At 46.3% G+C, this 26,841-nt stretch overlaps 2 protein-coding genes across 2 annotated transcripts in view; one reads left to right on the plus strand and one right to left on the minus strand.

The window, feature by feature from the left end:
- Positions 1-26,841, minus strand: part of LOC144034485 (pyruvate carboxylase, mitochondrial-like) — a 174,177-nt gene that overhangs the window by 50,641 nt on the left and 96,695 nt on the right. The window lies entirely within an intron of this gene.
- On the plus strand, positions 564-26,801 carry LOC144034486 (leucine-rich repeat and fibronectin type-III domain-containing protein 4). The gene is made up of 8 exons (XM_077543264.1): positions 564-709; positions 1,445-2,117; positions 12,165-12,752; positions 13,028-13,190; positions 13,894-14,064; positions 14,651-14,812; positions 15,885-16,616; positions 24,036-26,801. Exons 3-8 carry the CDS (start codon positions 12,191-12,193, stop codon positions 25,351-25,353), a joined length of 3,108 nt encoding a protein of 1,035 aa, XP_077399390.1. The 5' UTR covers positions 564-709; positions 1,445-2,117; positions 12,165-12,190; the 3' UTR covers positions 25,354-26,801.

Here is a 26,841-nt window from a genome sequence, read left to right on the forward strand (position 1 = left end):
ATATATTCCCTCGTGGTAAAACTGATAAAGACAAAATAAAATATTTACGCTGCTTGCTCGTCTTGTGTATTGTTCCTACGCAGCATTTTCCATCTCTGTCCTCCTGCATTCCCTCGCCGCCCCCTCCCCTCACGTCTGCACCCCCTCACTTCATCACTCCGGCTGCACATCTCTATCTCACTCTCACTCGCGCTCCGTCGCAAATCGGCGCCGGCGTCGATAGACCTCAGTCCCGTCTTCTGTTCCTTCTCAGGGCGCCACCAAAAAAAAAAAAACATAAGGAAGAGTGGAAAGAAGTGAAGCGGATGACCGCGGGGAGCGAGAACCGCGGGGGGAGGACATTCGCGGGAATACAAGCGGCGTTTTTCCACGCTCGCCGTCTCTTCCTCCTTCATTCGCTACCTGTGCTGCGGGATTAAAACGACTTAAATTTCAATCAGCCCTGCAGCCCGAACGGAGAGCGACAGAGGCGGCAGACAGGGCGCCGCAGCTGTCGAGGGCGAGCCAGCCAGGGGGGGTGGGGGTTGGTGGGGGGGCGGCCGGCGGGAGGGGAGAGAGAGTGACGGCGAAGAGGAGGGGAGAGAAGAAGGGGGCAAGAGGGAGGGAGAGAGCGATGGGTGTTGTTCCGCCGCCGAGTTGAGGGAGCGCGTCGCCAAGATGGAGATGTGACGGCGTCGGTGGTCGGAGGTGGAATGGTTGGGAAAACAAGGTTAGTAACTCCACCTTTTCATTTTGTCGGGGTCGGTGCATGAAAGCAGCGGAAGGGGGGGGGGGTAAAAGGCGGGAGAAATTGCTCTATTGTGCTTTTGAAGTGGCAAATAAACACCTTTTGGGAATGGGGGGGGTGAGGGGGGGGGGGGGAGTGTAAATCCGCATGTCTATGCAGGGTGAGAACGCCGCATATGGAATGCGGGATGCAAATAGTAGGCAACATCTGAGCCACAAAGGCAGCGAGCGAGCGAGCGAGCGAGCGAGTGTGCGGCTTAAGCGCAAAATGATCACGAAAAGGACTTCTTCGAGGCGTCGGAGATGATTGACAGGCCAGAGTGGAGCAGGCGGACTTTGGAACTGTCTGACATTCACAGCGCCGATCAATAGGCCGGTTGTTTCATTAGCCCGCCCATGTGTGTCCGCGCGCGCGTGTGTGTGTGTGTGCGTGTATCAATGCGCTACTTTGTGCGCTCGTGTTTGGCCGAGCACGGAGACACCAGGGCGGCCCGCAGAGAGACGTTAAGGGGGTCCCGGGACTATTGATCGCCTCTTGACAGACAGGTACTGGAGACAGGCTGCCAAGGAGCGAGGGAGGATTTACCGCCGCCATCAGGAAGGAGCGGATGATGGACGGGCGCCGTTCTGAAAGGGAGGGGGGCGGGGGGGATGGGTGGGGGGGGGGGGGCGTTGTCACAATAACAGGATACACTTATTTCTCTCTCGTCTCTCGCAGGTCTCGCCCTATCGCGCCCTCTCGCCAAGGTCACCAGCCGGCAAATGCGGCGGAGGGGTCTCCGGGTGCAAAGGAGAACGCCGCCGACGCGCCCCGGAAGTCGTTCCAGGAACTAAGTCGACGCGCGAGGGATGGAGCCCGACAAGGCGATGAATAAATAACCAAGGCAACGGCCGGGATGCGCGAGGACGCGCAGGCCGGGAAGAGAGAAAAAACCTCGCTGCCGTTTGGATTCCAATCCTGGCAGAAATGAAGCCTTTAAGAAATAGACATCCGATGCAGCCGCAAGGAAGTCGTATCAAAAAGGTCTTTAAGAGGATTTAAAGCAAAGTGGATTCTTGGATTTTTATCCCCCCCCCCCCCCCGTTCTTCAAACTGAGGTCTCCATCTCGGAATAACAGGCCAGGATTGGGCGAGTAATTCGGAATTTTCCAGGTTTCTCTCTCTCCCGCTGTCGAAGCTTAAGAGGATATTGTGGAATTTCGCTAACCTGGCTGGCTGGCTTGCGGTGTGGGGGGGGGGACCAGGACAGGTTTAAACTCAGATACGTGAACCTCCTACCCCCCCCCCCCCCCCCCCAACAAACAGGGCAAGACACCCACACACATACACACAAACAACAACCAGGCCAACATGTGGAGCTGATTCCAATTCTTAAGCACAGACAGGAAAGGTAAGCTCCAAGTAACCCCTCCCCCCCTCTCACACGCACCCAACCCCTCTCTCACAAACACATATTGGCCCAGTAAAGGTGAATCGATGTATGCACATTTACGTCTCTTGTGCTGAATCATTGAGTGCACTGACTAGCGAAGGAACTCTATGTTCTGTCTCACAAACACACACCGGGCTGTCCTATAAATAATAAACAGATGTGTCTTGGTAACAACATAAGAGGGAAATGTCAGCGCACACGCACGCACACACACACACACATTATTTTTAGCTTTTCATTCCAATTTCCATCCATTAACGCCTCTAATTGAGGGTTTTCATGCTTTATTCCCATGAGAACATCCCTCACCTCCAGTGTGCAAGCGCGTGCACGTGTGTGTGTGTGTGTGTGTGTGTGTGTGTGTGTGTGCGCGCGCGCCAGATGCTGCATCACTTACTCACAAGCTTCAATGTAATCTCTCGCATGGCGTGTCGTTTGGGTGTCGCCATGCAGGGATTTGGGGATCCGGGAGGCAACCTCCGAGGAGTTTTACATAAGCACGCACGCACACACACACACACACACACACACACTTGCACTTATTTGGCCTGCTGACACAGGAAACGGAGTGAGTGGATGTATGGGGAGGATAAGAGGGCCGCGAGACATGGAGAGAGCGAGCGAGAGGAGATAATGCAGAGAGAATGAAAAGGGAGAAGGTTGGCGCAACACGATGAGGACTGAGAGGTCAGCGAGAAAAAAAATAGTGACGAGGGGATTTATTGATGGGGGTGTAATGACGGTGATTCATTTACAGGCGTTTTGATGAGTGACATTATAGAAAGATGAATGAGGAGCGCAGACAAAAGGCATGAAAGATGGCCGTCATTATCGACTGGAGCGCCTGACTAGGGATGAACAATTTTTGAAAAATTATCTAATTGTGACTTTTTTTCCCCCCCTCCTCACTATTGTGAATACGATATAATGCGAGATGATTTTTTTTTTTTCCTGTGTATTGTTAAAAAGAAAAAAAATCGATATAACAAATACATGGCATTTTACTACGCTGTGATCTTGATTTGAATTTGACACATTGGCATCAATTTGTCATGCGTGACCCCAAAAAGGATCATGGGAAGATCTGGAGGCAGGTTCTACCCAGCTAAAAGAACAGAATCACTGGCTTGATTCTAAGGCCAGGTAGCACTTCAAGCAGGACATGTAGACATATATGAGAAAACAGTCATTTTCTTTATCCTCTGCGAGGAACCACTCATATTAGTGCCGTACTGACGATATGAAAGGAGCTGTGAGTTCTGTTTTACTTTTACTGCAGCCACACCGGAAATTTCTTGGCCTTGGCTGCGCTTTATGCTAGACTTGGTTCCGTTTGCAGAACCTTGGCGTGAATGCACAGCGAACGCTAATTGGCTTCGCGTCCCCCGCCGGCGATACATTTGTGCGAACGCAGGGCTAAAGCGTCATATGGCCGGAGCGGTGGAAGTAGTTTGTCATTCCCTTCAATGATCTCGTCACCGTTGGCGAGGGCGACTGCCATTCCGAGACGCCGGCAGATGGGGACGCTTGCTGTCAAAATGAGCAGACTGGCGAGTGAATGGAGGAGGAAGAAGAGCAAGAGGGGAGGAAATGGCAGCCGGGGCATGTGAGACGGAAGATTTAGTCGGGGCGGGGGAAAGCGGCGACGCTTGCGTCGCTGCTTTATTCAAAAAGCAAGAGCGGAGCAAAGCGAACACGAAGGGCTGGTTTGTTTTACTGCGGCGAGGTCGAGAGGATGAGTAATTAAAATGTTAACAGTCTGTTTAGGCACAACAGGCGCCTGATGAGCAGAAGAAACTGTAACCACGGCAACCGTGGGTGACAGACGGAGGGCTGCTTTGGCAGGGAGCGATTAAAGAAAGCGGGCCACTGTGAGGCTGGAGGGGTCTGGTGGGTGGTGAGTGACATGGGTGCGAAACAATTGAGGAAGTGAACTATTGTCCTATTTAATGACTGAATACAGTTTTTAGTTTAGAGCCGTCACTTGTTTGATTAAACTATCACGGGGAAAAAAAATAGAATTCATTTGTTGATAAAATTGTTGTAAGTACACTTCTGTAGAGGAGCTAAGACTCTATGAAGGCGCCACTGCCACCTACTGGAGTGGATGTGCAATTACACTTGTTAAAAACGTTCCCTGGAAGTGTTTGGTTTAGGTGAACGGTATGGGATTTTTTTTAATAGGTTTTAGGTGAACTAATGAATACACACACACTCGCACGCATGCACATACACTTACTCACCCACATACAAAAAAAAATACAAAATAAAATTAATAAAAAAATAAAAAAAAAAAAAAAATGTTCCCTGGGTTCACACGTTAGCATTAGCATTAAGCTAGGGGAATGAAAGGCTAAGTTGTTTTCGATACACAGGGTGCCATTCATTCTCTTAGCTTGACTCTTTAGACTAATCCAATTTGACAAAATGTTGCTTATTGTAAAGCGCGTGCAGTTGAAATCTGATCTTATGTAATCCTTCTAGCCAGAGGAAGAACACAGAAATGGGGTTTACTCTGCGGAGTCTGCGTAGCATTATAGTCAATTCATCCGTCACCGTGATCAACGGGCCTGGCTGACATGCCATCGACCGACTGCGGTGGAAGCCGAGTGCTGATTGGATAATCATTTGACTTTCTTAAGATTTCCCCCTCACAAAGCCCAGAAGCCAGCAGAATCATTACACACACACACACACACAGCATTCACACACAACACACACTCAGATTTACTTTTGTCAAGCTGCAAACAAGTTGTGCTGTCAGCAAATCAAGGTCCATAAAATTGGGGGGGGGGGGGGGTCCGATTGAGCGTGAGCGGCTCACAAGTGGCGCTGGATTAGCTTGATTTCTGGCTTTTAGCTAATCCAAGTACACAAAATGGCTTTTAACAGAAAAGCAAAGTCAATATCAAAAAATATTGACAGCCAATGCGGCAGTGTAGTGACAACAGGGTTGCATCAGGTAGGAAGTAGATAAAAAAAATAAAAATAAAAAAGCGCAGTGCAGCCACAGTGGCAGGTCAGTGACTTTGCCACTACGTGTCATGCAAACGGTAATTTACGAGCACAGGCACAAGTACGACCCCGTTGTGGTGCGTCGGCAACTTTAGGGTTGGGCATGTGGAACAGCGTGTGGAGGAATCCAATGTATCGGAATAATTAGTTCCCAAGACCGGAGAGTCCACAGCGTGGAAAAAAAATAATAATGAAACACACTTTGAAGGGTTCATTCATTTCAGCAGGGAAAGTCTTTCATGTGTACAGCTGCTGATAGGCCACACCCACCCCAAGTCGTCCAAATATAGTATGCGCATAAAAAAAACACCATATCTTAATTACAGCCTTTTATTAGCCTCGAACCTGAACCGTTCAAGTGTGCAATCCAATCTGATACGCCTGCACTCTTACCATCTGGAGCAAAAAAAAAAAAGCGAAAACAATATGGAGTCCGCTCGGTGACAAGCTCGCAAGCGGTGAAAAATGACGGCAACTTAACAATTCTGCGCTCGAGTATTTCGCCGCAGCTCAAGTGCCAGGGCTCGACTGTTGCCCGTCGTTTTGCCGCTTAGCTGCCTTCGAGTCTTACAGATGTTTACACGAGGGCTTTGCTGACAGATAACACTGACATGCTACTTTGCAGTCAGTCGGTGACAGTGACGCATTACAAAGGGAGGGGGACAAAAAAAAAAACTCGGTGTTAGAGCTAACCTGTGCGCACACACACACACACACACACAGTGAGTCTCATACTCAACAGAGGCGGCGTAGAGGGCATAAGAGAAACGGGAGCTTTTCATTCCAGATCATGTAAAGTTCTGTGTGAGCCAACAGAGTGCCAAAGAAAATCACTGTCACTTCTGTTGTTTGCCACTTCAGTTTATCATCAGAACACAAAAGTGGAATCCCCCGCCAGCCGCGTACACTTTCCAAGAGGAAGGAACCAGCGGCAGAGAACGGGGGGGGGCGGGAGAAGCAAACATTTCACTATCCCAGAAACTTTCTGGTGGAGAAGGAACGAGGGAGAAGACACCGCGGGTCACCTTCGGCGTCAGACTGAAACCAAAATGGCGTGCAATGAAGACAAATGAACGCGTCCTGTAACGGGCCGAGCAATTTAGCAGACAAGCGCATACTGTTAACAAACTGCTTCTGCATATACAAGGTGAATATGCAATCGATTTAAAGTCCCTGGCAAGAAAATTCCGAGATTTATTTCTAAATAATGTTTAAAGATACATGCTGGTTTAGAGCGCCTCGTTGACTGCCATGAGTGTGCGCGTGTCATGGTGAGAAGGTAGTTTTTTGTTTGTGACCCTCGTAAGTAATATTTTTTTTTTTTACGACACACAAGTACTGTAAAATGAGCTCACTTATTGGAAGTGTGATGTCAGAAAAAAAATAAAAAAATAAAATAAAATCGATTTTGGGACATTTAAAATCGATTCTGAAAAAAAAATGTCATTTTGGAATATTTTTTTTACTTTCGACCACTCAAAATGTTCAGTGCCATCAGACCTTATCCATACATATATAGTTTTTATTTATTTATTTGTTTGTTTTTGATGCCTTCTATGGACAATAAAAGCAATATTGTCAGAAAAGTACAACTAATTATCATCTGTAAATATATAAAAATACACTCATCACACACTCATACGCGTGTGCACGTCACTTACTGCCTGCGTCCACACACGCTCACAGGCCTGAGCTCTCGATCCCAACCGTGCTTTTTTGTTTTGGTATAAGAATGGGGACATAGGAAGCACATAAGTCAGTCACCAAAAATGATAATTCTATCTGGTGTATTATGGCTTTTATGACTCTAAAGTCCTTTTTTTCCCCTCTACATTTAGTTAAGGGATAAATTAGATAATCCCGGGAAATGCACTAAAACACATCAGGTTCACATAAAAAAAACATGAAAAATTATGATTTATAATGGGAGTCAATGGGCCAAAATTTGGACATTTTTACTCATGTGTACTATAAAAAAATTTTCCCACATATAATAATGACAGTAATAATTTTTAAATTTGGGATGGTGCCATTTTGAACTTCAACATGTTTTGGACAATTGGGTGCAATTTCAGCTCACTCAGTGATTTTCCATACGCTTTATATTGGATATCAATATTAATAAAAAGCCAAATATTGGACACTTTTAATTAAGTCGGAGACTGACAGCCAGCATGTGGAGCAGGGCTTCGGGCTGGTGCAGCTGCTTTGGAGTGCCTCGTTGTTGGCAGTGACTAGTGAGTGCAAGCACGTCACGAAGTGAAGACTGAAGATTCTTCTGACGAGACATTTCTCTGTCAAATTTAGAAGACAAATTTATTTGCAATTCCCACACTTGCTTGCCCGCAAATCGTGGCTCAATAGTTCAAGTCATGCTGCCTACTTTCGAATATCACAAGGCCTCTCTCAGTGCAGCATTTGCAACAATCGGACAGAGAAGATTGAACGGCATGTAACATTGGTTTCCGCACTTATCTCAGCAATAAAAAAAGACGACCTGCACTTAAAAAGGCTGCACTTCTAAGCACTTATATGATAGTAGACACCAGACGGCAGTGCCTTGCTATCCCTGACATCCAAGAGCATTTAAACACAAAAACTAAACGCTCTTTATTCCACAAGGGCTCAGAGGCGGCCATTTTCCAACAGAGTGGAAAATTTGACAATGACATGATGGTATGTTCTCAGAACACAACAGCACGTAATTGCTTCCTCAACAAACAAACACGGGAAGATGCAACGCTGAGGTCGCATCCCTCTCGTTACAGCCTTCGGAGGAACGAGTCGTTATTTTTGAGGGAGTACACTCATTAACTCGGGGCCATGCTGTGAGCAGACAAGTGCCCCGGATCCGAGGTGTGCCCCGCGCCACCCGTAATCAGACTTTCACCTGCAGCGATGCCTCCTTGACGGCGTCTCCGGGCTCCTCCCACAAACTCATTTCTGGCACAGCTCTCCATCTCCCTAATCAAATCGCCCCCGCGCTTTCCTCCTCCTCTCTCCGTGACAGTGACGGATGGCGGCCTTCACCTGTTTATCGTCTTTACATATTTCTCTGCCCATCTGCTTAATGACACGCATTCATGCCGGCTGAATCCTCATCGCTTGAAACAGACCCTTCTTTCTTCGCGTCTCGCTTCTTTACCGGCAGTTAGCCTCAATTTTGGGCGTTTTGTGACCCGTCTCCACATTCCCGACTGCTGTTCTTCTTGCTGTGCTATATACAGTATATATATATATATATATATATATATATATATATATATATATACGTGGCGCATGACTAGAAAGAGACGTACATTTGACAGTGGAGTGACAACCAAGTGATAGTATCAAAAGGATGAGTAGGCTTCCATGCACACGACTGCCACAACAAGAGGCTACGTGGGTGTTGTGTTCTTCCTCGCCCGGAGAAAAAGAGAAAAAGAGAACGAGCGAGACGGAGAGAGAGAGAGAGAGAGAGGGAGGGAGAGTATCTGTCGGCCGCACTATAATTACGACTTTGTGGGGAGAATTGCGGCGCAAGCAAAGGCACAATTAATATCCAGGGCATTGTGTGATTGAAAGAATTCCTCTCCTTAAATCCACTTTATCGCTTGTGTCTTTTGCGTGTTTGTGCACGTGAACACGCATCACTTCTTCACCTCCAGCCTTTTTTATTGCCAGATGTGTGGATTACGATAAGTGGCTTGTGGGAGCTAATACTAAAGCCTTCAAGTTTATCAATACCGAAGCACTGCCCAATTTAAATCCATTAAGGACCGGTGGCATTTAGGAAGGCCACGATGGCTGCTCCAAAGGATGACTTGATGAGAGAATACACATGCAAATATAAACGCACACACACACACACACGCATCGACAAAGTGTTTTAAGGTTATAAATCGTAGTTGGCATTTAATGAGGTTTTGACATTTATAGTCCTCAGTGGGGGATTACAGACTGAGGCCGAAAGGAAATGAAGTCCTAAAGTGCAATAGGTCTGCTATGTGGAAAAAAACAAGTACTTTATACTTTGAACTAGAGCCCCAAGCATCTTTTAATTGCATGGGTCGGGTTCAAAATTTGCACTGACAAGCTTTAAAAGGGAAAAAAGCTAATGACTTTACTCTAGCCCAATTTGACCTCTTAAGTTGCCAGAGCAGGAGTGGGGACTGGAAAAGGAACTTTAAGGGAAGTCGGGAGTTCAGTTGGGGCAGGTTCAGCCTTGGTTTTGAAAACTTCTTTGTACCGTTGTGATTACTCTGTGGGTTCGAGCGAGACATTGCGCAAAATAGACGGAATGTAAAAAACAAATATAATACAACAAAGCGGACAGCCGTGGCCACTAATGCAGTGCACATACATTGGTCAAATCTGTGCCCTTTCTATAAAGCAGTGTGGTTCTTAACCTGGGTTCAATCGAACCCGGGGGTTTGGCGCATCAGTCTCAGGTTTGGTGATGGTCAAGACACACACAAACGACTCAAATAATTTTTGATTATACACTCCGCTCGGCCATCCTTGACGGAATGTGTGGTGTTCCACAAGGTTGAATTCTAGGACCTCTACTATTTTCATTGTATCTGCTGCACCTGGGTTCCATCTTAAGAAAACAGAGGTGGTTGCTTTAAAGTGCTCCATAAATACAGAGTTGAGTTGAGTGATGGTAGTCAGCGTCTTAACTGCAAGATTTGCAATGTCAAGTTGATTTACCGGTCGATCTACGTTCCGACCCTCAACTATGGTCACGAGCTGTGGGTCATGACCGAAAGAACAAGAACCCGGATACAAGCGGCCGAAATGAGTTTCCTCCGCAAGGTGTCCGGGCTCTCCCTTAGAGATAGGGTGAGAAGCTCGGTCATCCGGGAGGGACTCCGGGTCGAACCGCTACTCCTCCACTTTGAGAAGAGCCAGTTCAGGTGGCTCGGGTATCTGGTTAGAATGCCTCCTGGACGCCTCCCTGGAGAGGTGTCCGGGGGCATGTCCCACCGGCGGGAAAAACCCCGGGGACGACCCAGGACACACTGGAGAGACTATGTCTCTCGGCTGGCCTGCAAACGCTTTGGGATCCCGCCGGGGGAGCTGGTTGAAGTGGCTGGGGAGAGGGAAGTCGACCCGACACCAGATAAGCAGTAGTAAATGGATGGATAGATGGATGGATGGATATATATTTTTTTATTTTTCAATATACGGTAGAAGGGTTTTGTGAATGCGCATCAGAAACTTGTGGGGTTCAATACCTTCAACAAGATTAAGAACCACTGCTAAAGAAAAACCTCAGCAATTTTCACTGAAATATGTGAAACTGAAATTATTAATCAACTAAAATCAATTTTCAGCACTTTTACGGATGTTCAATTAGATTTAGATCAGGGTTAAATGAAGGCCAAATCAGAAAAGTCCAATGCATGGCTCTTGAACATTTTTGGGTGCTTTTATGTTTTTGGGGGTCCTGTTGGAAGCCCCATGACTTGGTAGCCAATCAGAAAATCAATTAGGAGAGTGATGAGCGTGGGTTGCTGGGAGGACAAACGACAGCGGTGCAAATGAATGGGACAAAGAGTCTCTCAGAGGGTCACATCGATCATTGTATGCCTGCCATTGTGTCCTGCGGCGCCGTGGGCCCGCACTGCCGCAGACACAAAAGCCGCCGCCAAAAAGAGAAGGGTCACAAAGTGATGATGGTGGAGGGAGGGGTTGAATATCGCAGGTGCAAAGGTGCAAAACACCTCCAACCTGAAAGGAGGTGGCAAGCGAGGAGGCGCGGCGTACAAAAGATTAGCGAGAGACGAAAGGACGTGGCGAGGCAGAGCTGTGACTGATAACGCTGCCATCCTCGGGTTGCCTCAAGGGCAGACGAGACAGTGGGGAACAGATTGTGGGAATAAGACAAGGAAATTGTAGAAAGTTACAGCACCGCTACAGGCACAATGGGTTCGAGATGGAGCCAAGTGAGCAAGATGGAAAACACAAGGCACTTCGGCAAGAGAATAGATGACAAAGAGTGATGGGACGCTGCAAGAAAGAGGGAGTCAATTTCAGTCCCCGAAGGTGCTATCAAATTATTGGAAGTACTTTTGACAGTCAAAAATGTACAATTGAGTTCCCAAGTTGTAAGAGTACGTGACAGCGGAACGATTTGATCTGAGGTAGCACAGAAGGAGTAAATGAAAAGTAGATAAACTTGGAGTATATTTCTATTATTCACATGAAAGAGTCGTTTTTGTAGTCATTCTAGAATAATAGTCATTCTGAAATAAAGTGGCGGGAACATTCAGTGCTTAGGTTGACTACAGTCTAAAGCAGAGGTGGGCAATCTCGGTCCTCGAGGGCCAGAGTCCTGCAGGTTTTGGAGGTTTCTCACTTCCAACACAAGCTGATTCCAATCAACAGGATCGTTATCAGGCTTATGCAGAGCTTGCTGATGAGCTGATCATATATCAGCTGTGTTGGAGAAGGGCAACATGCAAAACCTGCAGGACTCCGGCCCTCGATGCCCACCTCTGGTCTAAAGTCTAAAAGTGACATGGAGTGACTTCTGAATGCACGCCGCTTCTGCCCGTTACCGGCGCTCGCCGTCCCCCCCTCGGGTTCCATGTTGCTAAGGCGACTCATTTGCATGACAATCACCTTCAGTGACTCATCTATTCACCTTGTCACACCATATCAAGTGTAAAAAGAACCAACTGATATGCACGTTGTTATTTTGATGTACAATTGAGGCAGATAAGACTTGACCCAATTCAATTCCCTGACCCGCAGCCTTAAGAAACTGTCCCGTGATAAAACGCACGCCTAATCCTCTCTTACAGGTTTCTAGGTAACCGTTACCATGGGGACTGGGGCTGTGTTCAGGGGTGGTATTTCAAGGCAGTACTTGCGGAAAAGCAAAAGGGGCTGCTTAACAGTGTACGCGTGTGCATACGGTCAGAATGTGGCTAATTCTGAAAGCTACGGTTCGAGCAGTACAACTCCTGTTAAACGTGCCTTCTTTTTCTCTTACTCTAGGTCTGTGGATAGCCTGGTTTTCTACCATGCCTGCCCCCCTAACCCCAAACCCCAGCAGACAGAAGCACCTGCCTCACACACACCCCCGCCCCGATCGACAAGCAAAAGGTTCCAGCTGCCCTCCATCCCTCCTCTCGCTCCCTCGCACCCACTTTCCCATTCCCTCCTCATCCCATGTCATCCCCTGCGCCTGCTTGGGAGCCTCAAAACGAACCCTCCCGAGCGGCGTTCCGTTCCCGGCTTTTCACTGGCTGACCCTGGTCACATGCTGCCTGCTGCCCTCTCTGATTGGAGCGGGGGAGACGTGGGGCGTGGTGTCGGCCTGCCCTTTCCACTGCGTGTGTCGGAACCTTTCCGAATCGCTCAGCACGCTGTGCGCCGACAAGGGTCTGCTGTTCGTGCCCCTGCACGTTGACCGGCGTACCGTCGAACTCCGGCTGGCTGACAATTTCATCACGGAAGTTGGGGGGAGTGACTTTGTCAACATGACCGGACTGGTTGATTTGACTCTGTCCAGAAATACCATCCACCTGATTCGACCGATGGCTTTTGCTGATCTGGAGAGTCTACGTTCCTTGCATCTCGATGGTGAATAGTTTTAGAACTAATAGACAAAAAAAGCACACCAACAAGAACAGTGGTGGGCAAACTGCAGGTTTTGGAGGTTTCCCTGCTGCAACGCAGCTGATTCCAATCAACAGGATCATTACCAAGCTTATGCAGAGCTTGCTAATGAGCTGATCATATATCAGCTGTGTTGGAGAAAGGAGACATCCAAAACCTGCAGGACTTCGGCCCTCGAGGACCGAGTGTGCCCACCCCTGAACTAGAACCATCACCTCATGTTATTCTCATCTTTCCAGGTAATCGTTTAACAATAGTCGGCCCCAGGGACCTGGCCGGGTTGGTGAATCTACAACATCTGATTGTCAATAACAATCAGTTGATCAAAGTGTCAGTGCAGGCATTTGATGACTTCTTACTCACATTGGAGGATCTCGACATGTCCTACAACAACCTTCGAAAGTAAGTTCCGATCAAGAGCTCCCAATCCATCATCTCAGGGATGTGATTTGACCAAAGTGAAATTATCTGAAAATTTAGCCGGGGGTCTGGGGGCCGCTGGCACCCAGCTAGGTCCAGGGCAGTGCCCTGGTGGGGGGACACGGGGCCCCGGAGCTCATGGGTTTTCCGTGTTTTTAAGTACTTTCAATGCACTCACATGACAAAGAAATAGACAAAACAACAGCATAAATTTTCAATGTATATTGAACTATCCCATATAAAATGGCAGTTTTAGTCAACTCAAAATCAGTCACATTCAAAATCATTGGACTGCCTTTGCTTTTAAAAACTATCACTGAGAATATCATCATATCTAACTCATGTGATTACTAAGTTAACACATAAATAATGTTGAAGAGTTCAAATTTCATGAACAAATAATTGTATCATGACCAAATGAAAAGTAACTCATATTAGAGCATACCACAAATGTCTTTGTTATAGCAGAAGATGTTATCTGTCGGAGTCATGTGCATACACAATGAACTACAAAAAAAAAATAATAATAATAATATTTTTTATTTTTTTGGGGGGGGGAGATAAAAAAAGCGGAATTCCGCGAATTAGCGGAAAAATCACATCCCTGATCATCTCCACTGTGAAGGAGAGTAGAGAAAACGACTGATTCTCATTTGGTGCTCAACAATCCCTCCGATTTCAACAGGGTACCGTGGGAGTCCATTCAGAACATGGCCAGTCTGCACACTCTGAACCTGGACCACAACCTCATAGACCACATCGCGGAGGGAGTCTTTGGAGAGTTGTACAAGCTGGCCAGGCTGGATATGACCTCCAACCGGCTCAGGACTCTGCCACCTGACCCCCTCTTTGCAAGGTAGAGCGCAACATTATTCCTTCATGGTGCTCAAAAATGAAGAGCTTAGACAAAACATTGCGTTACAAACTCTTAATTGTCAGATTATTCACTATTGTTGTACCACACAGCTAAACAGACAAGAACATGCGAGCCAGCTGTTCAAATTGAGGGATTAGCAAAAATCTGCTGTCCTCATTCCAGTTCGCATACATGACGGAAGCGTCGGCTCGCTCCAGATTGTGTGTTGCAGAGGCGTAAGTGGCTTCGGGGGTGACTAAGTGAGTCTCGAGATCCCATTTATAGACAGGCAACACTTTGCCATCTTGAGAATATCGACGGCAAGTAAAACAACTACTGAGCTCCAACTGTCAAGCAAATAGCGGCTGTGACAGACTCAATGAACTCGGCGCGACTGAGATTTTTAAGCGATTTGAGAAGGATTGCATTATTTCTGGCAGAGTGATGAGCAAATGCAAAGGCTGGTGCAGAATGATTAAAAATTTTTAAATAACAGATCCAAATGACTATGACTGTTTTATATATATATATATATATATATATATATTCTGCTATTGACTAAAATGACCTTTTGTAACCTTCCCAGATCCCAGACAGGTGCAATAAGCCCCACCCCTTACAACGCTGTCATCAGTCTCAACTTCGGGGGAAATCCGCTGCACTGCAACTGCGAACTGCTGTGGCTTCGACGGCTCATTCGCGGTGATGACATGGAGACCTGCGCCACGCCAATCCACCTGGCCGGAAGGTAACTTTGCCTTCTCTTTTATTCGCAGTAGATTCATTCTGTCATTCACTTGGTGAATAGCAAGCAAAAAAAAAAAAGTCCTTTTAGTTTGGATTCGGCCTGTGTTTGAGTATCCAGGCAATCGCACAGCTGCTATTCTTATGCTTCCTTAAATGGACAATTCGAAGTGAAGCACAAACTTAGGTCTACAGAAGTGAAGTCAGGGATGTGATTTGACCAAAGTGAAATTATCTGAAAATTTAGCCGGGGGTCTGAGCTCATGGGTTTTCCGTGTTTTTAAGTACTTTCAATGCACTCACATGACAAAGAAATAGACAAAACAACAGCATAAATTTTCAATGTATATTAAACTATCCCATATAAAATGGCAGTTTTAGTCAACTCAAAATCAGTCACATTCAAAAACATTGGACTGCCTTTGCTTTTAAAAACTATCACTGAGAATATCATCATATCTAACTAATGTGATTACTAAGTTAACACATAAATAATGTTGAAGAGTTCAAATTTCATGAACAAATAATTGTATCATGACCAAATGAAGTAACTCATATTAGAGCATACCACAAATGTCTTTGTTATAGCAGAAGATGTTATCTGTCGGAGTCATGTGCATACACAATGAACTACAAAAAAATAAAAAAATAAAAAATAAAAATAAATAAATTTTTTTGGGGGGGAGATAAAAAAAAGCGGAATTCTGCGAATTAGCGGAAAAATCACATCCCTGTGAAGTGAATTGAGGGATAATGTGCGGCTAATAGTGATACAGTGACTGCACCATAATTCATGGATATGCAACACTGTAAAAGTCATTACAGCGCTATTTGCCATCGTCCCTGCATTTATCTTCCATCTTTTTCCAGCCTAAGCATGTCATTAAAATGACACCGTGCCGCCAAAGTATTGAGGAAGAAAATGAGCATCTGTTGGCATCATCTTTTACTGTACTGTAGTAACTGATAACTACTATTTTCTAAAAAATTGCAGGTCAGACGAATATATACAGTATATATATGATCAATATCTCTCCGACTGACTTTTTCGTGCGGCTTTTCCGCTCTTTTATCAGGTATTTCTGGTCGATTCCAGAAGAGGAGTTTACATGTGAGCCCCCCCTCATCACCCGGCACACTCACAAGTTGTGGGTGCTTGAAGGCCAGAGGGCCACCCTCAAGTGCCGCGCCATCGGAGACCCAGAGCCGGTGGTGCACTGGGTATCGCCGGACGATCGCATCATCGCAAACTCATCCCGGACCAGCTCCTTCAACAACGGCACTTTGGATATCTTAGTGACGGTGGCCCGGGACGACGGGGCTTACACATGCATCGCAATAAACGCGGCGGGCGAAGCAACTGCCACTGTCGACTTGAAAATAATCCCCCTCCCTCACCGGGGCGGGGCAGGCGGGAGCGCGGGGAATAACAATGTAAACAATAAGAACAGGAATGTAACCAATGGGATTTTACGAACCGATCCGGGATCCTCGGATATCAGCACGGGCAAAAACGGCGGAATAAACAACGGCGTGGGGCGCGGGGGCGACGCGGAGGACGGCAAAAAAGACGGCGGCGAAGATGCAGAGGGTGACAGCGGCGGGGCGCCCGAAGCGGAGAGGGATGACGACGGGGCTGCCGAGGATGACGACGGGGACGGAGAAGACAGGAGGACGGTCGGGGTACAAGGAGTAACGTCCACCTCCGCTCAGGTGCGCTGGGATTTGGGACGTTTGTCCGAAGCTTATGTCGTGTGGATGTATCAGATACAATACAACTGCACGGTCGACGAAACCCTCATCTACAGGTCAGTTCATTCTTTTGTCATGATAATCGTTCATTTCAAGTCCCACATATCGGCTAATAGCTGGCTGGTAATATGACACAGCGTCAAAGGAAGGGGATGGCCATTGAAGGTTTACTAATGCATGGACTCAATGAGTAAGGCGTCCCTCAGGTATCAAGGAGACAATGTTAGTGCCATGGAGAAGGCTTTGACGAGGGCAAGAAGAAATATAGCTTCCAAGAGGCTCATGTATAAATAATGAATGAGGAGATGCTCATAGTCTGAATATATGGATGGGGGCAGATTTTAGAACCGGGATGAGACTTTCAACGACGGCGCAGAGGAATTTGGAAGAAGGGGAAGATCTGAGATTGACTCTAAACAAATCCCCATGGGAAAGATTAGAGTGAAAGGGAGGACTGCTGAAAGGGAAGAAAGCGGGTGAGGCCGAGGCTAAGAGAGAGATGGGTGGGCTGAATGCTCCTTTAGGAAAATGCAGCAGGAGGGGGAAGTAAATCCATCAGCGAGATCGAGTTAGGTGGGAAAAATACATCTGGGATGAAAGCAGGGGCTCGGTGGAAGATGTAATGAGAGATAGAGAGGGAGGGGAGCATCTACTTGACGAAAAATGTGGGCTAACAAAGAGGTGAGAAAAAGGGTAGAAAAGCAGGCGAGCAAAAAGAAATAACACATCAAAACGAACGCAGAGTGTCGTCATTCCCATTAGCACATGAACAGCAATTAAGCAGGGAGAACTAATTAAATAAATGATTGAACTGAATGAGATCTGAGCTCCCTTGCTGATCAGCTCTGCTAATTTCTCCACGGCAAATACTCTAATAGTAGAAGAAACAGGCTCACGACATAAAAGGATGTGCCTTTTCTCCAGAAATGCAAGCTCATGGCAAAAATATGGATCGCATGTAATTGACTGCAGCAGATGCCGGATGACTTATTAATGACGCCGCTGTTTTTCCTCCTCGTTTTTTTAAGTCCCGGCTGCATTTCGCTTTTAAAGCCAAAAGGTTGACACACCGACCGTACATGATAAAATGTTGAGCATAAGTTGAGTGTTCTTTTTTTTTTTTATTGCAAGCTGAAAACTAGCAAGAGAGAGACCCACAAAAACAAGCAACAGAATAATTCTGTTCTTCAGTTTGATCGAAAACCAATGACTGATAGAGAAGACCAGGTGTCGGAAGGCTTTGATAGCCGAAGCAGGCAAATCAGGCCTCTGAGGAGCAATAAAGAAATAAATGAGGGAAGCGAATGAAAGACGGAACACCACAATGGAGCCAGGGATCTCCAGTATAGATTCCTATCACGCTATTAGCGTGCCTGTGCCGACCGCAATATCGCACCGGCGAGTCCAGGCACAGGCTGCCAATTACTTTGCTTCTTTATGTTGTTGTTTTTTGCCACAATCGAACCGGTGACTGAATAGACAAACAAAGCCGGTTCGGTACGGTACACAATCTCAGAGAAGATGAATTAGATGGCTTTACAATGCCCGGAATGAGGACTTGGTACGTGCGCCAGATTGAATCATTCCTTCAAAAAGGTCAGTGGCACCGGAGACACAGCCTGTCTAATTTGGACGACGTGGTGTGACAGGGCCAGGTGGGACGGCGACCGCGTGGCATCTGCTTGGAACTGCTCACGCTGTCAAGGGCCTGACATGCTCATCCTGGAGCCTCGGCCTCCGCGGTACATGACCACGCCATGGGGATGCTTGAAAAAAAAAAAGAGGCAGGTTTCATACTGGGTTCCTATCAGGTGCTTCCCACCTGAAGGACGCACAACGGGGGAGAGGATGTCCCTCCATGTTAATGAGACACCACTTAAATGCACCCACGTGGGACCATCTGCTACATTGGCCAAGGTGTCTTATTTCGAGACAAAAACTGCTTTATACCAGAACTGCACGTTTGGGGCGGGACAACCGCTGGACTTCAGATTTAATTTGCCAAATTGCTGAGACTGCTGGAAATGAAAGTTTTGACCCCTCAAATAGAACAGGCGTGTTGGAATTTAGATGTCTCTGGGGTTGGTGAAGGACTCTGGTTGGTGGCCTGGTGGGTGGTGTCTGGTCGGTGCTGGATTTCACTTTCCTTTCCTTTCTTTGGTCCTTCCTCGGGTCTCCTGACGGCCTCACGACTCTGGCTGGAAGTGTTCGGTTTAGGTGAACGCTATGGGATTTTTTTAATAGGTTTTAGGTGAACTAATGAATACACACACACTCGCACGCACGCACATACAAAAAAAGAAAAGAAAAAGAGAGCAATGATGATGACATGTCAAATCGGTAAAATTACCGAATGAACAATACTGAGCTCTCCAGAGGAAAAAAAAAAAAAAGAACAGGCGTGTCAAACATATGGCCTGTGGGCCAGAACCGGCACGTCAGGGAATACAATCTGGCAACCACTTAAATGACGTTTTGAAATAAATCAGGATGTGATGGGGGGGGGACGCTCGTTTTTATGTTAAGAAATTTCAGATTACTCTGCAATAAGACCATAATGCAAAAATTGGGAATATTTTCCGAATGTACTTCAAATTATTTGCGGCAAGAAAAAAAAAAAACTGGAAATATTTTTGACCTGTTGTTATTTATAGCTTATTTGCCCATGGACAAATTGGTACCGCCCACTTGAAAAGACCATAATGCAAAAATTGTGAATATTTTCCGAATGTACTTGTAATTATTTGCGTCAAGAAAAAAAAAAACTGGAAATATTTTTGACCTGTTGTTATTTATAGCTTATTTGCCCATGGACAAATTGGTACCGCCCACTTGAAAAGACCATAATGCAAAAATTGGGAATATTTTCTGAATGTACTTCTAATTATTTGCGCCAAGAAAAAAAAAACAGGAAATATTTTTGACCTGTTGTTATTTATAGCTTATTTGCCCATGGACAAATTGGCACTTGAAATCAAAGTTAGGTGAAAGTGGCCCCTGAATTAAAATGAGTTTGACACCCCTGCATTACATAATATACTTTCGGACCTCTTTTCTAGCCAAAAGTTTTTAGTCAGTAAAAAAGAAAGAAAGAAAGGATTTGGGGGGGGGGGGTCTGAGGCAGAAGTGTTCTTGCCGTTAAAGTGCTGCCACAACAGGCGCAGCCTTCCTGCTGAGCAATCCGAGTTTGAAAGCATCGCAAGTGAGCAGGGAAGACTGCAGAGTCGAGGAAATAACGAGAATGAAAGTGGATCACAGTTACAAAGAGAGGCTGACATACATTGGAGAGGAAACATGCTGCGAAGCAGACAGACACGAACAAGAAGTGACTTACAAAAGCCGGGTTGAAAGAATATAGGGGTGCATGATTGGCACTCATTATGCATTGTACACACACACACTACGGGATCTTATTTAATACTGCGGAGAAAACAGTAACAACGCCCTTGCAAAGCATGCAACAGCACAAAAAGTGTCAGGAAGCCACAGACTAGGATGAAAGGAGACAGGATGTGTTGGCGATACAATTAATTTGAAATGATCAAGCGCAAGAGGAGTGCGAGGCCAAAAAGGCGCTTCTTTATTTTACATTTGATTGAAATGTGTACAATCGCGATTAGAAAAGAGGCTTGAATGAGAAGCATGGACTAAAAAAAAAAAAAAATGAATGGTGATCCTGAAGAAAGGTGCGAGGGGGGGGGGGGGGGGCTGGGAGATCGGCAGAGAGACTGATGAAGGAGGGCAGGAGAAGAGATCAGACACAATTGCGGCAGACAGCAGACAAGCCACCAAACAGGCCGCGGAAATCCACAGCAAACAGAGAAAAGGGTAAACAAACACGATATGTAAAAGGAGGAAATGAGGGCAGCTGAGACGTGAGGCGCGAGAGGAGATAATCGTTCTGTTGTCCCTCCTCCTCCTCCTCCTCCTCGCCCATCTTGCTTGGTGGTGCAGAGGGAAGCAAACAAGTAGTAGCACGATGGGAGAAAAAAATAATAATAATAAAAAATAAAGGAGAGCAATGATGATGACATGTCAAATCGGTAAAATTACCGAATGAACAATACTGAGCTCTCCAGAAAAAAAAAAAAAAGTAGCACGATGGAGAATAATATGCCATCTTTTCCCACTATCATGGGCGCTAATAATAACTTGTTTTCTATGCCACCACTTCCGACTAAGAATCACTCCCCCACTCCTAAATTCCCCCCCCCCCCCCCATCGAGTTCACTTTCTCCCAGCATCTGTGTTTGTGTGCCTTAGCGGAGATTAAACAGAATTAGAAGCCTTGAGACAAGCAGGGCGCACACTTGGCATGTGTGCTTACCAGGTGCCTATAAATAACACACTCGATCAATCGATTCATTTTTTCGCCACCTCCATACGTCGGGGAGGTCTCAATTGCCGATCCCGCTTGTGAATTGCTTAAAATGCCTTGTAATGGGATTGTATGCACATTTGGGTGAATTGTGTCCGTGCTTTTCACGTGGAAAAAAAAGCCATACAAGTGATTCACGGCCTCGTAAAAAGGAGGAGGGTGGCGGAGAATAAAAAGTCGGGAGAGTGGGCAGGGAGGAAATATAAGATGAAGGTAAAGGGGAGGGAGGGCAAAAGAAGGAATGATCAGTGGGGAGGAGAGACGGCAGAAGACGTGACCTTGGTTGTTAAATAATGGGACGCGCGGTTATAGCAGAGGCTAATGGAGATGTAGCGCAATGTCTGGGGAAAAATAAAAGGCGGAGGGGAGAAGGTGCGAGGTCAGGGGAGTGTCCGGCGAGGAATGCCAAAAAGGATTTGTGGCTCGCGGTGCAAACAGCTTGGAGGTGAGAGGCGGGGCGGACGGACAAAGATAGAGGTTGGAATGTCGAAATCAGACAAGAGCGCACAATTTAAGCGGAAATGATTTCAATAAAAGCGATGAAAGGGGTGGCAAATGGCTGGCTAAGAAAAGGAATTCACTCAAGGTGTGTGCGTGTTTCTGTGTGCCCCACTTTTGCATGCGTCGCATTCAGGGACGCTTGTTTTAATCCACACGGCAAACGCGTTCGCAACGAAGGCAGCGTTGTGCGGAATACAAATCAAACGGCACTTGTAGAGACTTTCAAAGTCCTCGACATTTATTTTTATGGTTTTTTTTTTTGGACATGGAAAGCCACTTGGCGGCCGCTTTCTCGCCTCGTGTTCACTCTGCGGCGGCGTTTTCGCCACCGTGTTAATCATGTGACCTGTGCCAGCTGATGCCGCATGAGGCCATTCTTTTCACTTCAAGCAGTGCACAAGTAATGAACCTTTGCCATGGCAACACGCACGTTGCTCCCTGGGGTAGGAGGAGTTGATAAGTGGATTTTTGTCGGTATTACATGTCAATCAACGGTGACTTAATGACAATCTGGACATGGCCGCTTTAACAAGGAAGCCCCGAGTGGCCAGTCAGATTAGACCCAGTCTGGCATCATTTAGCTTCATGGTAAAGCTGGCTTACGTATGCATACCGTAGATGCAAAACCGCCCTCTGCAATCTTTTTTTTTTTTTTTTTTTTTTCACTCCCTCTGCAATCACGGCCAATAACAGATGAAAGAAAAACAGAAAACCGCAAAAGGATTCACGTCGTCGGCAACAACAGAAAACACGGTTGCCCACGCAAGAGGGTGAGAGCGGAGGCCAAAGTCATTCTCGCCAGCGAAAGACACTTGAGCTGTTCTACGCTCTCCTACACACACAAACACAAAACATGATCATGCTATTTATTATCCTACACATAAATACATGGTCCACAATGGACCGCCCCATGTGTTTTTTTTTTAGCTTTGGTGCTGCAAAAAGATGATTAATTCACACTCCTTATATCAAACTTTATTTATATACTCCTTCTGATACATAAAAAAAAATGAAACTCAAAATGCTGTCTAATTAAAACATCCAAAATACAACATAAAAAAAAAGAGAGCGATTTTAAAACTGGTGTAATGTGCTCCCGCCCTTGTAATACTCTTTTTAGGAAGAGCAGAGGGCAGGGCATCACAATAATCTAAACAACAGCAGATAAAAGTATGCATCAGCGCCTCCGTGTTGGCCTGAGAGAAAAAAACGGGAGGAGTCTGACTATATTCTTAACATGGTAAAACCAATCTTAGTTACAGTTTGAAAAAGCGGTATAAAATTAAGCACAGAGTCAATATGATGCTCGAGTTCTTGTCCTGGTTGAGCTATCGTAAATTCTCTACCATCCATGACTTAATATCTCAAATACAGTTTAAAAGGGTACCAATATGTCCAAAATGTCGCAGGAGACACGGCAAGGTACTGTGGAAGCTGATGCCGTTGTCTCCTGATGACGTCCCCAAAGTGAACGTATAAAGATTAACTTCACAGCCAATTTTCACTGAAGCAACCCCCCTTCGCCCCCGGCTGTTTTTCTGGATTTTGACTTATTTTGCAAGGCCCACAGAATATTGTGTTCTATTGCTATAAAAAAAACATGGAACCCACCAAAAGAAAGATTCGAGTCTTTTTTTTATTAGGGAAAAAAAGTTTCCATTTTGCAGCAATTAGCATTAGAATATAGCTAAATGTCATCATTATTCACAAATGTGTTGAAAACGCTGGCAAAAAGAGCTTGTTGCAACATGGCCCTAGTAGATCTCTTATACTCTGCTGCCACCTGCTGGCCGTTCTTGTAATAACTACCATTGCTTTAAGCAACTTCTTCAGGTCAGAGGCTGCATCAAAGCCTTCTGTATGCTGTAGCATAAAAAAAAACATAAAAAAAACGTATAAATATGTTTTTTTAATACGTTTTTTGGGAGCAAATGAATGGGCCAAAAACATACACATAATTCTACGTGTTCTGGAGGAAAGAAATAGCATAGCGGTCTGTGAAAAATGAGTTAAAAGCAGCACCAGAGATGCCCACCAGGTTTCTAAGTCGATTTAATAAAATGTGGTGATGTACTGTATTGAAAGCAGCACTTAGATCCAGTAGCCCCAAGACTACGAGCCCAAACAAGCACTTGCTGATTCCACATTTACAGTAAGCAACAACACCACTGCCTTGTGGCAATACATTGACACATTACACTTTGTCAACAGCCCTAAAATGCCTCAGCATTACTGTAATATTGCTAGCATCTAAAATGGCCTCTTACGAAGCGCAGAGACCCACAAAATGGCCTGACATTTGCTTCTTCGGGCATTTCAAGTGCAAGCAGTGCATGCGCACACTCACACGCGCACACAAAAGGCAGACAGAGTTCTCTTTTCATGCTCCCAGGGCGCACACTTCATCAATAGCCTCATTTTCCCTCCGTGCTGTAGTCACTTGCGGGCTGTTTCACTCTGCTTGCCCCGGGGTACTCTCAATACTTAACATTTTCTCCCCACAATAGTCCGCATTGGAAGGCCTTCTATTTGCTGCAGTAAGTTGTGAATGTTCAAAGCACAACTATAAGTATCTTTTTGTTTTTGCCCTCTACAGGATCCTACCATCCAGCAGTGACCGCTTCCTGTTGAAGAACTTGGTCTCCGGAGTGGATTATAACTTGTGCGTGCTGGCCATTTTTGATGACTCCATCACAGCGCTGGCAGCCACAAAAGTACTGGGCTGCACCACCTTCTCCACCAAGGACGTTTACCCCGCTTGTAGCTCTCTGCAGGCTCACTTCCTGGGAGGAACTCTAACCATCTTAGTGGGTGGCGTGGTGGTGGTCACCCTGCTGGTGTTCACTGTTGCGCTGATGGTTCGCCATCGGGTATGCGAGCACTCTGACCACATCCTGTGTCACAACAGCAACGCAGAGGCAGGAGTTGGAGTTTGTGGTCAAGGGGGTGGTGTGGCCGCACGGGATAAAGGAGGGGACGGCAGTGGCTGCTACCAGTCCAACGGTTCTGGTGACGTGATGATGGTGGTCCTACCAAATGGTCTGCCTTCCAAGAGAACAGGAGAGGGCGAAAAAGACAAGGAACCTACAGATTCCACTTCGTCCCTGCCGCCAAAACTCCCCCCGAAGCCAAGGTTCAAACCAAAGGTCAACCTGGAGCAGTTTCTTTCGGCTGGGGGTGTGGTCTCCACCATGGCGGGGGCAGGAGGGGAGATGGCCTTGGTGGTGCGGCAGAGGAAGCTGGACAAAGCACTGCCATACACGGCGGAAAGTGACAGAACTCTGCTCGACTATTCCCCCTCCATCTCATCCACCCTGCCCCGCCAGTCGCGCCTCAGGGAAGGCCCGAAACCCCGTCTGGAACGAGAGCTGACCAACCGTGCCAGCTTCTCCCTGGCAGCACCCCTGAGAGACTCCGATATGCTGACCTGGAGGATTAATTCCCCCGGCAGGGACAAATGGAACTCCTCTCAGGCTTATCAGAGCCCCATATCCCCTCTCAACCCCGCCCGAGGGACCGTCAGCAAACGCCGCCACTCACTGGACATGGGCTCCTCGGTCGCCCTAGCAACTGACGCGGCTGCAACTGTAGCCAAACGCTACGGCGCCATCAGCTATGCCAAGCGGCTAAGCGTGATCTGGACCCGGCGGAGCCAGTCGCTCCACGGGATGTTGGTGCAGTGCGCCTCCACCACGAGCACCGGTTCGTCGACCACCAGCGACGAGGGCGAGAGCGCCGGCCCATTTGGGGCGCGATGCGACTTTCAACGTGGATACATCCACGCTTACAACACCACCAACTCCAACTCTAACACCGGGAGTGCTATCGGAAGAGGGAGTGCTGGAAGGGGCAGAGTGAAGGAGAAAGGGAAGGATGGAAGGGGCACTGAAGAGCTGGAGGAAAGTGTTGTGTAGAATGTTGGCACAAGGTAAAGACTGCAAATGGCAGAAGGAAGATTGTATCTTAACAAGACAAAGGAGAGACAGAAATTTATTTCAATAAACAAAAATCTTTTGCTCCTTGAGAGTAAATAGCTTTGAGGTGTTTATGGCATTGAAATCAGTCAAGTCAGTCACCCTAAAGTTCCCAAAAGACAAAAGAAAACAATCGAAGATGAGAACAAAGACGCAGGGAAGGGTTCGAGCTCAGCGGGAATCCAAGAAAAGCCTCAACACGAATAGAACCCGCCACATCCCACACAACAACACAAAGGTTTGCAGCACTGCATCAAGTACCATCGCAGAACTGGATCAACATTGCAGGAGGTAGAGTGAGAGAAAGAAAAAAAAAACTGATGTGGCTGGACTTTGTAAAATCGTTTTTGGAACTCAGCTAAACAAAAGAATGTGACTTCTATGCGTCCTCTGTTGCTGAACTTTGGCCAGCCGAGCCTTCGGATTATAGGAGCATAAATACCGAGCGGTGTGCACTGGCCATGATCGATCGATGCGTGCCGGCACCAGCACAGTGGAGCACGGACATTATTAAACAACACCGGGCTTACGAAGCAGTCGATATGGATTACAAAATGGCGGCGGCGTATGATGGGACTTTTTTGGGCCACACGGACCTGCTCTGCTGCTTCGGGTGTGCATGCAAAGAAGGATGAGGGACAGGATGTGTGTCAATGTGCCTGTGTGTGTTTATGTGCGGAGTTTTGCAGTTGACAACCTCTGTTCCTGTTCCATGTGGGTTTTTTTTTTTGTTTGTATTTGCAACACACAGGAGTCTGTAATTGAAACGTTTCGACACTACACGGAATCAATCACTATTTTTGCGGTTTGGACTGAAAGTGTTTGGAGTGAAAAGTCCAATGTGAGATATATACAGTATGATGTTTGGTTTTGGTTTTTTTGTTACTTCATTGGTGCCACACGGAATCTCCATCTAATTGGTGAATGTTTTCAGAGCAAAAGCATTATAAGATGGACAGAATTGAGTCAATGGAAGCCAGAAACCTCATGACCTTGTTTGGACTTGAACCTAATGAAGTGGGACAACAACAACAAAAATCTTCCTACTCCAATCAGTGGGAAGTAAAAAAAAAGAAAAAAAAGAGTGCATATATATGGTATATGAATATACTGTATATATATACACGCATTGAAATAACTGTATTTGTTGCACTATGTGTTTCTCTTCTTTTGGGAATGATGTTGGGCAAATAAAAAAATAAAAAACAGTAGAGAAAACAGAAAAAAACAGAGAAAATGAGAACAGGTCTGGTGACAAGATCAAGATCAAAAGCGCAAAACAAAGACAGATTCATAAACATGACAATTGTTCCCTTGCTTTTATTTCATTTTGCCAAAGTCAATATTGTTCTCTTGACATGATATGAATAAAAATTATATGTATGGAACATCGTCTCATGAACATACAGAAGACACGTTTAACGAGCG

This window comes from Vanacampus margaritifer, chromosome 15, assembly GCF_051991255.1.
Source record: "Vanacampus margaritifer isolate UIUO_Vmar chromosome 15, RoL_Vmar_1.0, whole genome shotgun sequence".
NCBI classification, from domain to species: domain Eukaryota; kingdom Metazoa; phylum Chordata; class Actinopteri; order Syngnathiformes; family Syngnathidae; genus Vanacampus; species Vanacampus margaritifer.